At 39.2% G+C, this 17910-nt stretch overlaps 1 protein-coding gene across 1 annotated transcript in view; it reads left to right on the top strand.

Annotated features, from left to right (window-relative positions):
- Nucleotides 1-17910, top strand: part of TMEM59L (transmembrane protein 59 like) — a 47031-nt gene that overhangs the window by 18135 nt on the left and 10986 nt on the right. Inside the window, exons 2-6 of the mRNA XM_072112423.1 lie at nucleotides 557-662; nucleotides 5183-5277; nucleotides 14410-14559; nucleotides 14650-14758; nucleotides 16348-16459. Coding sequence (XP_071968524.1) covers nucleotides 557-662; nucleotides 5183-5277; nucleotides 14410-14559; nucleotides 14650-14758; nucleotides 16348-16459 — 572 coding nt within the window. The remainder of the gene's footprint in view (nucleotides 1-556; nucleotides 663-5182; nucleotides 5278-14409; nucleotides 14560-14649; nucleotides 14759-16347; nucleotides 16460-17910) is intronic.

Raw genomic sequence — 17910 nt, 5'->3', positions numbered from 1 at the left:
ACATCTACCTCATGTATCTGTATGTATCATGTATGTATGTATGTATCTGATCACATGAATTCATGCCTCCATAGGCAGGGGGATGGGTAGAAGTCCATGGAGGCATGCTGTGTGTCATACACATACATGAGGTAGATGTTAATTGGAAATGTGTCAGCTCTAAGAACCGTCTCTTTTACGTGAGCGGCAGGAGCCAGCTCTCTGCACTGAACCGATGGCTCAATTAACGCTGCCCTTAATTGAGTAACAACACCCCATTTAACCTGATAAAATCGTGTTAAAAGTGGTGTGGAAAGTAGTTAATAGGGCTCTATTGGAACTTGTCACTAGCTATGTGAAAAATGTGGTGAAAGGTTCCCTTTCATGGAACGAAATAAAGCAGTGCAAATTGACTTGTCTCTACTCCCCTCTTATAGCACCAACTTATTGTTGCCCCAGGAAGACTCAATTATGTTTTATTTTTTGTATGATGTGATTTTGTTTCTTTGTTCCATTGTAATGGAACACATAAACTTGAGTAAATACAGTTGTTCATGCTCCCCTTGTCTTCCAACAGGATGATGTCCTTAGCGCCTGCTTCAGAGGATGCAGACTGTTTTCCATTTGCCACTTTGTGGATGTCACTGCTGACCTCAATACCACTAGAGCTGAATGTGAATCAGGTAACTTTGGATAATATTAAGGTATACAAAGGACAGATTTATCAATCTGTTTATGACAGAATTCTGTCGTAAAAGGGGGTGTGGCTTTGTTCGAAAGGGAAATATTATACAAATTTGCCAGCGTTCTGACACATTTTCTGACATAAGCAAATTCAACTAATAGGAAGTGCAACATATGACTGCAAAATGTAAAAATAAACCAGATTTATCATCCAGGCTCAATCACTTTGATAAATCAGGTACAAAATCAGCTGTGTAGTGTAACCAATGATGAGGTTTATAGGTTGCACTTGTTTGACCAGTATCTTTCTGAACCTTATCTATCTATGAAACTGCGCACTGTCCTACTTTTAAAGGAAATCTACCATTTGTTATTTGTTATCTTGTTTAATCCCTGCTCCGAGTGGTTTTGCTCAAAAAATAATTATATAATTCAGGAACCTTGGGAAAGCTGGGTTGCATGCTGGCTGCCGTTCATAAACACATTACACAGGATTACTGAACTGTCCAGACAAGGCTTAACAACCTTATACACGGTAGCTGGGGATGGTGCAGCGATTGATTACTTCTGCCTGTCAGGGACAACACAGTGATTACAGCGTTCTCTGAAGCAGGGTAAGAGCAGAAGTGCCGAGACTGGCAAATGGAGCGACAACGCTTCATTATCATAATTTTATAATAGTTTTTCAGCAAAACCACTAAATTCAGGGATAAAGAAGATACGTTTCTGCATCAGTGTCGCTACAGCATTCTCAAGGTATGTTTGGTTCATAATGCATAAAAGCAAATGGTAGATTTCTTTTAAGACACTATTGATAAATCTGCCATATTGTATTTAGAAATGCCAAATATTTCTGTTATCATTTTAGTGCCAATAATGTGCTTGAAGCTTTACAGGAAACATCCCATTTACACCATCATCACATTGTGCACCAGGCACTTAAAATTGTAAATTTTTTTGGGTCAGCTGGAGCTCCAGCTGTTAGTAGATGCTAGATTGCCAAGGAAAATGTAAAATTAAGGAAATGTGTGTATCCTAATACAGCAAAGCATTTCTGCTACTTTAGTTTCCAAGATTGTGTACTCTATGTGGCATAATATACTTGTGAAGATTAGCATACCATCCTATAGGGGCTACTACACAGATTCAGGGCCCCTATGAATTTTTTACTAGACCCAACATTTGCGAAGTCCCAGTATGTGACCATTCTGATCCTGCTTAGGGCTCCGTCACATGGCATTGTGTTCACCCAGACCAGATCCAGGCGAGCAAAGGACCGGGAGGAGGAGGTGAGAGGGGCGAATGCTCTACACCCCTCCTCCCTCCATAGGCAGACGAGTGGCCACAAATCTGCCAACGTATAGGACAAACTGGTGTTTTTTGTTTTTTTTTTTCATTTCTGATCCCCTTACACCTTAAACTGTCATCAGAAATAAGCCTAATAAATCACTACCAGTGTGTTGTTGGACAGTTTCCAGATCATGTTTATTTCATGACCAAGCTAGGTGGGATCATCCAGAAAATCAACTTTGAAGTTAGATGTAAGTTAGATGTATGAAGTCAGGGAGGTGGAAAGTTTAACAAGTCAAGCTCTCCCTGCCTCTGAACACGTCCTCCCATGTGATTGATATCATGGGCCAGACTTAAGGATATCTGATCAATGACGGCCCTGGACGCAGAACCATCAATTACAGTGAAGGGGGCATTTTAAGGCAGGGAAAGCTTGACTTCAGTGTTAAACTCTCTGCCTCCTTGACTTCATAAAACCAATTTAAATCTCATTTTAAAGTTGATTTTCTGGATGATGCCACCACATCAGGCCATGAAAGAAACATAATGTATAAGATGCTCAGTTGCTTCACAACATGCTGCTAGTGTTTTAAAAGGCCATATTCTGATTACAGGTTCCCTTTAATTTATGAAGTGTCGGAACCAAAATATTGGTGTTTTCCTAAACTCTCGACTTGTTCTATATTTTGTGAATCCAACAGTTTTCTGGCGCCTCTATTTGTGGTTAAACTGCATTTGTGTTCTCATTGCATTTACATTACATCTGCACTTGCATTGTGTTAACATTGCATTTGCGCTAACATCATATTAATATATATTGGGTCTCATGGTCAAAATGTCAATAAAACACTGACAGCCACAATACATTGTAGTACAGAAGTAAGGGATCAAGGTATCCCCAGTGTAAGTCCCCAAGTGGAACAGTAAAAAAAAAGTTAAGCAAAGTATAAATAAATAAAATAATAAAAAAAAACACCACTCATTTCCCTGTATATACTTGAATATAAAATACATAAAATAACACTCTACAAACACAAAATTGGTATGTCCATAGTGACCTCGGCCAAGAAGCTATCACATTATTATACCTATATTGTCATGGGTATAAAAAAATTGAAATAAAAAGCGAATTAAAAATTGCAATTTTAGTGCTTCCTACCTCCCAAAAATATGTAATAGAAAGCAATCAAAATGTCAGATGTACCTTACAAGGGTACCAATCTAACTGTTACCTTTTCCCGCAATAAACAAGCCCTAACAACCCTCTTTTAATTGAGGAATAAAAAAGTTATAGCTTTCAGAATATGGGCACACATATGCAAATGGGGTTTCCTTAAAAAGGACTTTGCACCAGAACGCCCCTTTCACTGCAGAATTTTGTGTCTCCTCAGGTATAGTGCAGTAGCAACACAAAAGTATCACAGACACTCTATAAATACATGTGGAAGCAGCTTGAACTAAAGAGAACATGCAACATCAGTCAAAAAACTGGTACAGGGGCAATCTACCACTAGCTGATCACCAAGAAATAAACTTATAATTAGCAACCCGGAGCACAGAGACAAGATGTCAGGCACTCTGGGCTGCTAATTATGCATGCCCCCTGCGTGACGTCACCTCCCTTTCCCAGCATGGAAAAAGGGGGTGCAGGTGTGTGCATAATTAACAGTCCGCAGCACTGGACATCTTGTCCCCGTGCTGCTAATTATAATTTTCTTTTTTACATTATCCCGGCATGTCAAGCCTTGAGAAGGACATATCTGGGATCAATAGGAGCGTAGGTGAGTATATGTAGTTTAATATGTCTACCAGTTAGTGGTGGGCCATTGTGTAAACACTTTGTAAACAAAATTGTAACAGAAAGTAAATGCAATGTGTAAACACGGCATAATTCATGAGCATAGAGGGAACACGCTGGGTACGTTCATTGTTGCTTCTCTAACAGTGTCTGCTGCTGATTGGACAGTATAAAAGAAGATTAGCATAACCCACGCCTCCTCCACCAGCACCCCCTGTCTGATAATACACAGGATTATAATGGTCAGATACTGAGACCAGGGACGTAACTATAGTGGAAGTAGCCATAGCAACGGTTGTGCGGCCCACAGTGTCAGGGGGCCCCAGCATCACTAAAGAGTGGAGGATGCATCATTATATCCATATTATGCTGCAGTTTGTACATCATAATATGTATATAACATATATATGATGTATATATATTGTATGTGTATACGGTGAATGGGTGTCTACATATACTGTATGTGTGTGTAAATGCTCTATATGAGCATATGTGCATAAGTGTACAAATGTGTGATTGTGATTGCATGTGTGAGTGTACAAATATGTATCATTTTCAAGTGGGAAGGGGGCCCCATGCCGAAGCCTACTATGGTGCTCTGCCACTCCTAGTTACGCCACTGACTGAGACTTATATATCTGCAACTGTGGTGGCTAGAAAGTATAATCAAAGTGTCCCTGAATCTGTGTAACACCACCCTATAGGATGATATGCTAATCTCCATATAAGTAAGATGGTAAACAGTCCCCTTTAAGTCTAGCTTTGTACGCCTTTTTTTCTTGCTTTTATGCTGGTAAGTTGTATCTTAGTAGTTCTCTTTTCTCTAATGCAGTGGGTGTTTGAGGAGTTCTGGTTTTTAGTGAAAGTGCTACTTTTTTTAACAATAGTTGAAAAAAAATCCTCAAAAAGTCAAACAGCTCTGAACCATTTCCTGTGCCTGCCAAGAACAGGTATGGATTTGCACCTGCCAAGAGCAAGTATGGATAGTATGACTTATTTGTGACTTTTTGAAAAAGACACAGTTTCTTGAACTTGAATCTTAAACAGGTGATAACTCAAGGAACACTGCAGAAAACTGAACCATGGTGAAATTGAAGGGAGGTTGTACATAAAAAAAGTGGTAAATAGAGAAGAAAAAGCCAAGTCAAATAAAAGATGTTTAATTTTTTCTTACCAATCTGAAGTTTATAGTCATCAGGTGGACAGCAAGGATTTAAGTGTTGATGTTACATGCCTACTTAGTGTCCTAAATGACCAGCTACCATATAAACAGATTAATTGTAACAGAAACTTAATATAGGTGAGTAATTTAGACTAAATACAGAAATAAAATATTTTCACATCTTGTACAATGAAGAAAGATTTTGATTTGTATACATAACTGTTACAACCTGCATTTGTTGTATGTATTCCTTCTCCCCGCTGTTTTAGCATGTGCCGAAGCCTATTCCAAAACCGAGGAGCAATATGGTTGTACAACAGGCTGCAGAAAACAACTTACTGAGGTTGAAAGCCAAAAGGAAAAGGTAACAGAGATATTGCAAACAACAGATAAAAATGGATATATTACAAAATGTACTTTAGGTATATAAATCCCCCCCCCCCACAAAACTACCTACTCAGCTACTTCTGTTCTTTAACTAGTTGCTGACTGCTGTACAACTATATACGTTGTATGGGCTGAGCCCTCTCCATTTACGGCGGGTAACAGCCTTCTTACACAGCTGACACCCACCTGTAACTGCCATGGTCAGTGCTGGCAATGATCTGGCAGTTAACTTGTTAGGTGCCGCGGTCAAAGCTGATAGTGGCACCTAACAGTGCTTCCAATGGACGCTGCTATCTTGGTTTGCTGATCGGCACCTTTCATGACTTAATTGGAGGGCGCCGATTGGTTGCCATGACAGCTGGGAGCCTGAGCAAGGCTCCCATAGCTGTCATTCATCGATCTGTATTACAGTCTGTCAGAGACAAACTCTAATACAGAGGCAATATTAACAATTAACAATATACTGTAATACAATTGTATTGCAGTATATTGTATGAGTGATCAGACACTTTAGGGTTAAATAACCCTAGGAGGTCTGAAATAATAGTTAAAAAAGAAAATAATGTTTTAAAATTATAAAAATTCAAATCACCCCCCCCCCCTTTCCGTAGCACACATTAAAAAAAAAAATAATAAATTAGTAAAATCATAAACATGTTTGGTATTGCCGCATATTAGGTATTTGGCGTCCCAAATGCCTAAATTGCCACTTTTGTGATCTAAAGCCTGTACAGTCCCCAAAATGGTATCACTGAAAACATCAGCTTGTCCCACAATAAATGACACTTTACACAGCCCCGTCTACTATATTAGGTTAAAGTTATTGCTGTCAGAATATGGCAAAATTAAGAATTCTTTTTTTCACAAAAGATAAAAATATTTTTATTTTGTTATTTGGACCACACAGGAAAAGATGTAAAAAGGAAAAAGGGCCTTAGGAATATGGTGCATCTGTTTTTTTTTGGCAATTAAATTATGTCACTAGAAAATACAATTTGTCCTGCAGATAACAAGCCCTCCTATGTCTTTGTAAATGGAAAACAAAAAAGATATGGCTTGTGGAAAGAGGGAAGAAAAAAATGGAAATGCAAAACTGGAAATTAAATGGTTAACGTGCTGCATGTAAATAGGACTCTATATACAATCTTCTTGCTTTGTAACATTCTTCCAAAGCTTCATAGTGCATTTTCTAAAATTTGTAGAAAAAATATTGGCAGGAACACAAGTGTATCCATAGTCTAGTATGTTCGCAAATCATCACAATCTTATGTTCCCTATATGCAATTATGCTCACATTTTCGGGTTGTGAGAATCTCACCACATAAATCGCAACATTCATAATAACCCAACATTGTAGGCTCACATTCCAAAGATGACCTGGCTTAATAATGGCTTGACACTACACATGCTTGTATTTTTCCCACCAACAAGAAGGTTGCAAAGTCATTCCATTACTGATGAAAATCCAAAACAAAAAGAAATTTAGATAGTTATGGCAGGTGGCCATCAGTGGATTAAAGGGAATCCATCACACAATTTACCTTCCCAAACTAATCGCTATGTTATGTAGGGCTATGCCTACACATGTCAATCAGACTCTGTCCATACCAAAATTTCAATGCAAATTAGGCCAAAGTGCTTTTGCATAGCACCTCTGGGCTCCGGCTCTACATTTTGCTGGACCCAGGAATGATGTAGCTGAATGGGGAAGGATGAGATAAGTAGCAGGGAGCAATGTCATTGATGTTTGTAAGCCCTCCAAAGCACTGCAGCCTTATTTGCATATTTCTTAGAGGACTTGTCACCCTGAAAACGGCACTAGGAGCTGCTTACTAAAGTAAGCAGCTCCTAGTGCTAAAACAGACGCAGCAGTGTTAAGTAAACAGCTCCTAGTGCCATTTTTCAGGGTGACAGATCCTCTTTAAGTTCATGTAAATGAATCGAAATAAAGTGCCCCATGATTAATTCATATAGAGTGCCCCCGATTAATTCATTTTAATACATCATTGCCCAGATTATTTAATTAATTTGTATACAAAACACAAATTTGGCACTAAAGTTTGGCTTACTAAAGTTCGCTCCATAGGCCGGCGGTGATTGCCTCGTGTCCTGCAGCAGTCGGTGCAGGCAGTGCACACCCATACCCCAAATAAAATTATAAATCTATAGCATAGTTTTTACTTCTAGTACACAGAAACACAAACGCCTGCTACTCCAAAGCCTGGACAGATCTAACACTCAGATAGCCTGACAAAATAAAACATGCAAAACATGATCCGCGTTCATGCATGCAATTATATATATATATATGTAAAGTTGGAAACAGTAGCAGATTATAATATAAGGGCAGTTGCCCGGGCACAAGCCTTCTAGGGGCCCATGGCCTTCCAAACCACCCACCAAATTTAATACTGAGAGGGACCTTCACTCATTAAATCCTCGTACTTCTGTTCCTGTTCTCAATACCTATATACACAAGAGCCATATGAGGACATTTGAAGGCTCCAAAGGTCCTGAAAATGCAGATTGAAAGCAGACAGAAGGGACACGTCCTCCATTCTTCAAGAAGCTTGATTATTGTACCATATGTAGGAAATAAATTCTAGACTTCTAGGGGCTATAATATTCATACAGCCCAGGGCCTATGGCAGTCTTAACACGCCCCTGGTTGGAAATGGGAGAGGAAAATAAAAATCTGATCCCTCTTTTTTACTGTCTGTATCTCCAGTTCTGTAGCTCACAAAACCACAAGCCAGATGTAGTCTGAAAGATGAACTTCTTATCTTTAAAATCAGAAACATCAGAAGCATGCTATCAAACCGATAGCCGCATATGAAGTGGCCCTCACCCTGCAGCCTCTAAACTTGACCCATCTCAGACAAAATATGACTCTTCTGATCTTCTGATCTTCACATAATTATGGAGAAAATTTTTAATACATGATATTTCACATAAAATATGAGGTGCCCTTCAATATTAATCTACCTCTCTGTTTACAGCATATTGGTGGATTATCACTCAATTTATATTCTATAAAGCTGAATAAAATTCTATATGTAAGTTACAAGGCCTCAAACAAATAGAACATTTTCCTGGAAACTTCCCAGATGCAAGTAGGAAATTGGCTAACTCCATGACAAGGGCACATTGTGTAACTGCAGGTTTTCTCTAGTTATTTCTGCTCATTTTGTTCCTTTTAGTTTATATTTAAAACCCATTATCTAAGTGGAAAGTTGTAAAGTTAAAAAAAAAGGAAAGGGAAAAGCATGGCAGCTAAAATTTCTAGTCCTGGGCATTTCTATGTACTGAATCTGTATTTAGAGTGCAGCCCTCATTGATCATTAGACAAAAACATATACCATTAACAACTATCAATAACTAGCCAATGGTTTCTGTTCCAAAAATTAGAACAGGGAACTACTGGAGGATGTAAGTCCATCCATCTTCATGAGTGTCACATCAGAATGCAGTTCTGACATTCTCTCTGAACAATGACTCTATTTCATGCAGACCCATATTAACAGCAAGAATAGACTAGAATAGACATCATTTCATACTTTCACTACATAGGAATCATATTTAATAACTAACCTCTCCTTATGAACACAGAATATTAAACATATTTCTAATTAATATTTGCAATTGCTCACATTGGGGCATATTTATCAGGACCTCTACGCCACGCCAGAGGCCCTGAAATAATCGCAAATGCTAGCTTATTGCTAGCACTTGCGATTATTTGCCCAGATCTGCCACCTTCAGTGGGGCGTGTAGGGGCGGGGCGCTGGCGGCCGAGTGGAAGGCGTGGCCGGCCGGGAGTGGGCCGGCGCGGGGCGTTACTGTCCCCACGCCGGCGCACTCGCTGCTGCGGGCGACTTTTCACATATGAAAAGTCGCCGGCTTAATTTTTTTTTACCTGCCTGGCGTAGGATAAATACTGCGCAGCCGGCTGCCCCGATGTAAGCCTCTTGATGTATCGGGCTGCCACTATGCAGCGGCAGGGCTATCATACGCTGGCGCACGAGCGCCAGCATATGATAAATATGCCCCATTGTGACTATATACAGCTATTGAGCAGAAAGCTGACAGGTTGGTGATGACTCAAAGATAAGCTTTAAGCGTTTTTTACCTTTGAAAATGTTCCCTATTCACTGATTTAACCTCCTAGCATTGACAGTCCAGCAGAACAGGGGATTGAAAGTATGACCTTCCCCGAAGTTGCGGCTGAAGGCTCCTAGAAGTAGATGCAGCTTAGGTCACAACTCTATCCTGAACTCTATTCACTCTTATGGAACTCCTGGGAGAACTTACTCAACAGAGAATCCAAGAAATCCCATTCTGTATGGCAAAGGTCATGGGGAGATGTGGTTTTCCATTCAGCCGATGGCTGGGTGTCCAACAATCAGACAAATTCGCTGGTGATGTCTATAGAAGTTCAAAGTTCAAACTTCTTACTAGGACACATCTACCATTGCTAAACTGATAGTAGATGTCCTTTAAGAACACTTGACTTACAGATGAACCCTAGTTACAAACGGACCTCTGTGGCATCTTTCTGGATGCTGTTGATTTACTGAACTTTACTCCCAGGCTACAATCTTCAACATAAGAATTATCAAATGTGTCTGCAATGAATAAAGGTGTCTCGAATGAAGCTTTATTAATAATCCTCAATCCCATTACAGACCAAAATTATGAAAATCCCATTGTCCCACAGGATGAAGAAAATACCTTATCTAGGGTTACATTTACAACATACCATAGTTCCTTACATACTTACATACAAATTCGACTAAAGTACAAACCTACCCAGGGACTGCCTATTATAACAATTGTTTTTTGTCTTTTTTATCACATGTGAGACTTTAAATTAATAGGATAATCTAATTAATTACCTGTTTTATATTTTTTAGAATTACCAGATAAAAAACCATTTACCATTATATGTATGTGTCCCTATATCTTCCTGCTCCCTTTCCTTCTTCTGGTCGGCTAAAGGGTGGAACATTTCAAACAGCTATAATTTCTGAACTGTGGCACCTACAAACAATTTAAATAATTTTTCAGAAGACAATTTAGTATAGCACCAGAATTTTGTTTCTAGGTGCCACATAACCAGAGATATTCACAGTTAACGCAAATCTTACATCAAAATCCATCATGTTAAACAAGGGTCACTTCCTCATAGATCCAGACGCTGTGACTGTGGTAATCTTATATTTGTTATTCATGGCCTCCTTCCTACTTAAATCAACTTGTACAATTATGCTAATGATGTTCTGCCATAGGAAAAATATGTTTTTCTGCCAGCAAATGTTGCCAACAAGCTGTGCAATGTAGTGGGGTAAAAACCTGGCCCTCTATTCATAGATTATCCCTTATACATCAGTGTGTCTAATTTCAACACTTCCCACAAAAATTACTTGGAGAGACCCCCACCTCTTTTTATTTATTGTTTTAAAAATAACTTTTTTGAGCCTAACATCAATTACATCCAATATCATACAAACAATATCCATGGATTTTGAGACGTATACAAGGAAAAGGAATGCTACTTTCTAAACCAGGTGGGGAAGGGGTGAAGGGTAAGGTAGGGGATAAGGTGGCTGCAATATAAACAACTCTACATATATACATTTCTTTCATTTGAAACATAAAGTTAAGGTAATGCAGATTACATCTTTCAACTGAATAACCAAGAAAAGGATTACAAAAAGGCCTATGTGTTTATTAGATCACTAGAAATTGGCCTAATAAACCACTACAAGTGTGTTGTCAAGCAGTTGTATAAAGTCAGGGAGGCAGAGTTTTTAACATTGAAGTCAAGCTCTCCCTGCCTCTGAACCAGGGCTGCATCCACCTTCTCTGCCTGAGGCAAAAAATGAAATCGAAGCCTAGGTGCACACTTCTTTACTTTTTCTGTATTCTGTACTGTCAGAAACAAAAATCCAATATGATCTTTGCTATGATGTATTACCTTATACATATGCTACAAAGCATGTATGCAAGAATAGCATAAATATACAATCCTAATTACAGCTCTGCAATACAATGTACATACACTTTGCAATCATACACTCCCATATTAACATTTATGCACTTTTACACACTGATATATATATACAAAACCCTAATATATGCCGTCCTATTCACACATACCTAAATACATATCTACAGGCACACTTATCATCCATGCTGAATCTGTAGGTAAGCAGTCTTCCTGCAGATTTGATTACACTACACCCCATCCAGCTTGGCAGAGGGGGACTAGATGAAAGTATTAATAATAAGGGGCCACATCCAGGAGGAGGAGGACACACACAGGGATCGAAACTGTGAACTTTTAGTGCCCTTTACCACTGCTGTGTTGACACCCGTCCTCCTTATCACTGCTCCGACTTCAGCACATTTTAAACAAGCAGAGAAAGAAAAAGGAGTGCTCATACCATTTCCCATGATGAATTGTATGAGAGCCGAGTTTCACTCATTCTTTACTTGGTAAAAATCAGAGGACGCTTTAAAAAACCATGACAAGTTACCACACTTATGCCCCACAGTAGCCAGTAGTCATAGGGCTGCCTCTAGTAGCCACAGTGCTGCCCCCAGTAGCCAATACTTCCCCCAGTAGTCACAGGGCAGCCCTTAGTAGTCACAGGGATTCCCCCGGTAATCAGAGGGCTGTACCCAGTAGTCACAGAGCTACCCCCCCAGTAGTCACAGTGCCTGTCCCAGTAGCCATAATACATCAGGAAGATAGAAAAATAGTCGGCACTCACCGTTTTTCTTCAAAAAATTATTTTTCTTTTATTTCATATCGTTAAAAAATGTTCTGTTTCACAGGGAGAGACATTACACAACAAGAAAAAAGTGAGAGTTGGAGGGACGGATCGTTTCGTGCTAACCTAGCGCTTCATCTTGCCTGCTACTGCAGGGTGTTCCAAACAATTTATGTTGGCCGCCATGCAAAACTCACTGACGTCGTCAGAACACACCCACAACCTTAACCTGTTACAATTGGTTAAAAACATAAACAGGGGAGGAGTCGAAATTCGACCGCGCCCTCTTCTCAGGAGCTGTTTTTGTCTATCGCCACCGTGGCCCGGGGCAGGTACTAATTCCAAACCCGCAAATGACAAAATATTGGGGTTGCCATTATGTGCTATCCTAACATGGTCTATTAACCGAGGAGCTCCTTTACCCTTGATAATAGAATTTTTGTGCTCCCTGAACTGGGTAAACAAAGTCCTAATGGTTTTGCCTATGTAAAAATGTCCGAATGGACAAAAAATAACATAAACAATGAAACACGATCTACATGTAATAAAGGAATTCACTTTATGATCTATGCCTTCTATTTGTAGAGTTTTCCCCTGAATCATCTGGGAACAATGGTTGCAACTACCACATCTATTGTTCCCTAAAGGGGTCATCTTTTTTAACCAATTTCCTTCATTATTTCTCTCAGGCAGTCTACTTCGTACTACGAAGTCTTTAACAGTTCTACTTCTTCTAAAAGTCACAGTGGGACCGTTTTCGGCTATTCCCTTTAATTGTGGGTCCGATTTGTCTCCCAGTAGCCATAGTTCTGCTCCCAGTAGTCACAGTGTAGCAAATGCCATTCTCAGTAGTCACAGGGCAGTAGTCACAGGGCTGCCCCAATAGCCAGTGTTGCCTGGCACTAGTAATCACAGGGCTGTCCCCAGAAGCCTTTTCTGCCTGCCCCCAAGTAGACACAATGCTGCCACCAGTGTGCTGCCAAGGGAAAATCACAAACCCTTCCTCTCATTGCGGTGTTTGGGTGTTCAGACCCAGTTAGACATTATCGTTGCGGTAAAAGAAGCAAAGGGAAAACAACCTACATTTCGTCTCAATGCAGTTAAAGGCACTCTGGGTGTTCAGAACCAGCTAGTTATTCTCATAGTGGCAAAAGAAGCAATGGGAAAACCACACCCTTCCTATGGTTAAAGGCACTCTGGGTGTTCAGACCCAGTTAGTCATTCTCATAGCGGTAAAAGAAGCAAAAACCACACACCCTTCCACATGGGAAAACCACACACCCTTCACTGAAGTTAAAATCCAGCTACTGTGTATTTGTCAATTTCAAATTTAAATTCAGGTAATACAATTTCAAGTTAAAATTCCATAATGCTGTCATATTTCATTATCGTGTTTCCATTTTTGCTCCCCTCCTGATAGTATAGTATATTCTATTCATTGTATTGGGAAGCACATTTGCACCATTTTCTTTTTGGCTCTGTTTTTGATTTGGCGCTTCAATTGACACCTCCACTTTATTCTTTGGGTCAGTATGGTCACATGGATACTAATTTTGTATAGATATTTAATTAGATTAAACTTTTTCTACACAATAACATTTCTTTGTTTGCCATCTTCTGAGGCTAATAACTTGCTGTGTAAGCTGTGTAATTTTTTTCAGGATGAGCTGACATTTTCCTTGCCACCATTTTTTATGGGTGTAGGACCGAAAGATGGCCTTTTATTAAATTGAGTTGCAAAATGGTAAAATAGTGGAGATTAGGATGTTTTCTGTTAGAGGGTACATAAGGAATAACTGTTTTTAAATTTTGAAAGATTGTGACTTATGAGACAGGACAATACCTAACAAATTTATGATTTCATTTGTTTATTTTACATCAGTTCTAAGGAAAGGGGGTGTGATTTGTACTTTTAGGGTTTCTTTAATTTTTTTTATTTTTTAAACTTTTTTATTTATTTATTTATTTACTATTTTTAGGCCCCCTAGGTTAAGTAATAGATTAGGTAGTGGGGTAGTTGTCTCCTGTGGTGTACCGGCACTTTTGTAAGACACAGCAGCGACACAGTCTGTATGGTGCAACTGGCCACAATCAGTTTTATTTTCAATTAAATACAAGAACATAGCTGTGGTTGCTTAGGGGCCGAAAGCTGGTTGACTGGCTGCTTTTTGCACAAAACACAGCCATAAGCAGAAGCTGTTTGACTTCAGGGATTTGGATGCCAAATCCGCCAAATCAGTATGGACACTAATTTGGGGCTTCAGAAATACTTATCAAAAATCAGTAACGTGTTGTTTAGTATCTTAATAGGTTTTTTTTTCTGTGAAATGTAGATGCTGGATCTCAGACTTCCCACTACCTTTTCCATGTTTGACTTGATTTCTGGCTTCTGCAGCGACATTGTAAGTTCAGCTCAGAGTTTTATATCATCTACATGGACTTTCTATCTCCAATCTGATGATGGGAAGGTTGTGGTATTCCAGGTAAGATTTTTTTTCTAGGATAAGTAACTATTTTGTGTTTACTTCACAATTAAATAAACCACTTCATCTGCTTCTCAAATTATCTCTCAGTCACAGCCAGAAGTGGAATATCCAGTGCTGGAGCTTCAAGCTCCAAGATCTGAGGTCACGGATAAGACATGGCTTTCTTCCAGATTCAATACCCTGAAACCTCATAAAGGTATACCATCACTTTATATCTTTTTCCTTTCGTTGGTTGCACTCATGTATCTGGAAATAAATACACATGGTTAAAAAAGGGAACATTTAAACAGCATAATGTAAATCAATCACAAGTCAATCACACTTCTGTGAAATCAAAGTTATGAATCAACATGAATTGTGAATCAATTTCTCCAGCTTTTTTAAAAATGTAACAGACGGCATGTTGATATGATGGTGGATCAGTACGTGGTGACCACAGGCCATTTCTTTGGTCTCACCCTTTATGGCTATTATTTGCTCACTTTTGCATTTTGTCATTGCTTGAGGTAGCATGTGGCAGTGTCTACATCCTACAAAATTTGATGAGGTGGTTTAGCACATCTAGGATAGCACATCAATGAGAACTGTGGCAAGATATTTAGCTGTATCTGTCAGCGCAGTGTCCAGAGCATGAAGCAGATACCAGGAGACATCAAGGAGCCCTTTTAGGGAAAAAACAGCAGAATTACTGCTACCACTTCCTTTGTGCAAGGAGGAGCAGTTCCAGAGCCCTGCAAAATTACCACCAGCTGGTTCACAAGTCAATGTTCTGCATTTGAACAGATGATCATGATTAGCAGGTTAGACACTGGCACATTGTGCTTACATGAGAGCAGGTTCACACTGAGCACATGTGACAGGTGAAGATGTCAGGAGATACCATGGAGACCATTCTTCTGCCTGCAGCATCCTCCAGCATGATCGGTTTTGGCAGAGGGTGAGCCCTCCATATCTAAACCAGAGGTACCCTGATTTCCATTTGGTATGGAGATGAGACCCTATATGAGACAATATCCAGCTGCAGTGGGCCCTGGGCTCCTTCTGATGCATGACAGTTCTAGGCATCATGTGGCTTTAGGACCAAAGCTTTAATCCAGGTCTGGGACGGGATCCCTCAGGAGAACATTCTCACTCCTCATGTGAAGCATGTATAGTAGAAAGGTCATACAGGAACGTGGAGGCCATACTCAGTACTAAGCTACATTTCCGTTTCTTGAGGCACTTCAACTTTGTTGTATTTGCCTGAAATTTGATTTTCCACTTCGATTTTGATTCTCTTTCCATGTTCAGACCTTCATGGAATACTCATTTTGATTTATTATTTTTATGTGTTATTGTTGTCAAAGCATTCTAATATGTAATGGATAAAGAAATGCAACTAGAATATTTTAGTCATTGAAATCTAGCATGTGGTATTTTAGTGTTCCCTTTATTTTTTGAACAGTGTATGTTTGTATATATACATTTCACAGTAATGTTGATTATTTCAGAAGATAACTTTTCTTAAGCAGAACACAAATTGAAAGTTGTGATGTGAAGGGCAAGAAAATTGTTGATGCTGATTTTTCTGCCAAATGTCAATAGGATTTGTACCCCATTCACTGATTGCTTTGTGCCACCCATAGGTGATTCAAACTACCCCACACTATCCATGGAATTCTCAGTGGAGGGCAAAATATGAAGTGAATATGCCCTAAGAAAATGGTTTTCATGAGCATTTTATTTTTTGTGTGTTTTATTTACAGATTTATCTTTTATTACGTATTTTACTTTATTTATTTTTAGGTACACGTGATAAAATGGAGAAGAGTTCAGTTAAAGAGTCCAAAGTGAAACATAAGTTACCCCACATGGAGACTCCACAGTCAGAGCATGATTTTCTAGGCTGCATGTCAAAGTAAGGTTCATTCAACACCCTAAAGTTGATCAAACCTTTCAACAAACCCAGCTATAGAAATCACCAGTGGCTGGATCTAATTGGCCAGTAAGCAGATAACAAAGCAGTAGGGATACTTTTACCCCTTAACACATTCTGCCATACATGCTGTTAGCTGCCACATCCCAATGTAAATGTATTAGCAGAGGAATGCTTGGGATCAGAAGCAGAGTCCTGTCTGTGACAGCTGGGCCCCTGCACTAACAGCCAGGATAGCAATGTCTATTTGTTTGATCAATAAGGCTTGCTCACCTCTCCTCCACGTGGTTGGCCAATTGTCTCCATGGCAACCCAGTCTTTTTTTGTACAAGCTGTAACTACCTACCTATCTCACCAAAAAGAGGTAAAGAGGAGATCAAAAAGTCACATTTACCCAGAAATAATACAATTTATACAAAACAAGTACAACTTGTCCAACAAAAGGATAAAAATGTAACGTCTCTTACAAGATGGCGACATAAAAACAAGTGAGTTTTTACTCTGCAAAACTACTCAAACATAAAATGGCTATGAAAATGGGGTATCACGTAACCAATAGAACATTAGTAATATGTTATCTGTGCTACGAAGTGAATTTTCTGTACCCCCCACAAAAGGGTTAATAGTTTTTTTAACACTGAGGTGTTAGCACCCCAATATAGTATCAGTGTAAAGTTCATCCCATCCTGCAAAAAATAAGCAGGATAATATAATATAATAATGATAATATTCATTAAAAAAAGAAACATTTTATAGCATGTATGCTGCTCCAAAAAGAGTAATTTATAAAATTGTGTGAGTTTACATCAAAGTACACCATAGATTTAGCATTTATGAGGAAAAGAGATGAGATTTGAGTTCCAAAGAATGTACACCCCGCCATCCTAGAGGTTAATAGAGATAAATCCAGGATTTGGTGCTCCGCATAGCTTGTAGATCCTATTTTTACCATCTCTGCCGAAAAAATGAATAGAGGATGAGTGAAGAAATCAGGCGATACCTTTTTGAGGCTGAGTATATTTGATGGTGAAGCTTTCGAGAATACTAGTTCTCTTCGTCAGACATGATGTTATGCATGAAAATTCACTGCATTTGAAAAATTTAAAAACAGAATGATAAATACAGGGACATCTTATTTATGACAGGACGGCAATAAACAAACTAAAAACCTGTAAGGCGAGACCAGAGAGCTCTGGTTCATATCTGCTTGTGGACTCCAGATCAGAGATAGGAGGTCATGAAGCTGGCATGAATGTTAAGACCACTTTTTAAGGTGTTGAATTAATGCATAATTCTCTGGCATGTTTCCCCAACATAGCAGCCTGTGGTTGGACACTGTTGATCCATAATAAGGTAGACCACATTAGAAGACCTGCAGGAAAAGGTCCCCTTGATCTTATGTACCTGAGGTAAAGGTACCTGGTCACATGTGC

The sequence above is a fragment of the Engystomops pustulosus genome, chromosome 1 (genome assembly GCF_040894005.1).
Source record: "Engystomops pustulosus chromosome 1, aEngPut4.maternal, whole genome shotgun sequence".
NCBI classification, from domain to species: domain Eukaryota; kingdom Metazoa; phylum Chordata; class Amphibia; order Anura; family Leptodactylidae; genus Engystomops; species Engystomops pustulosus.
The sequence above is the reverse complement of the archived record's forward strand: the minus strand, read 5'-3'. Positions and strand labels throughout refer to the sequence as shown.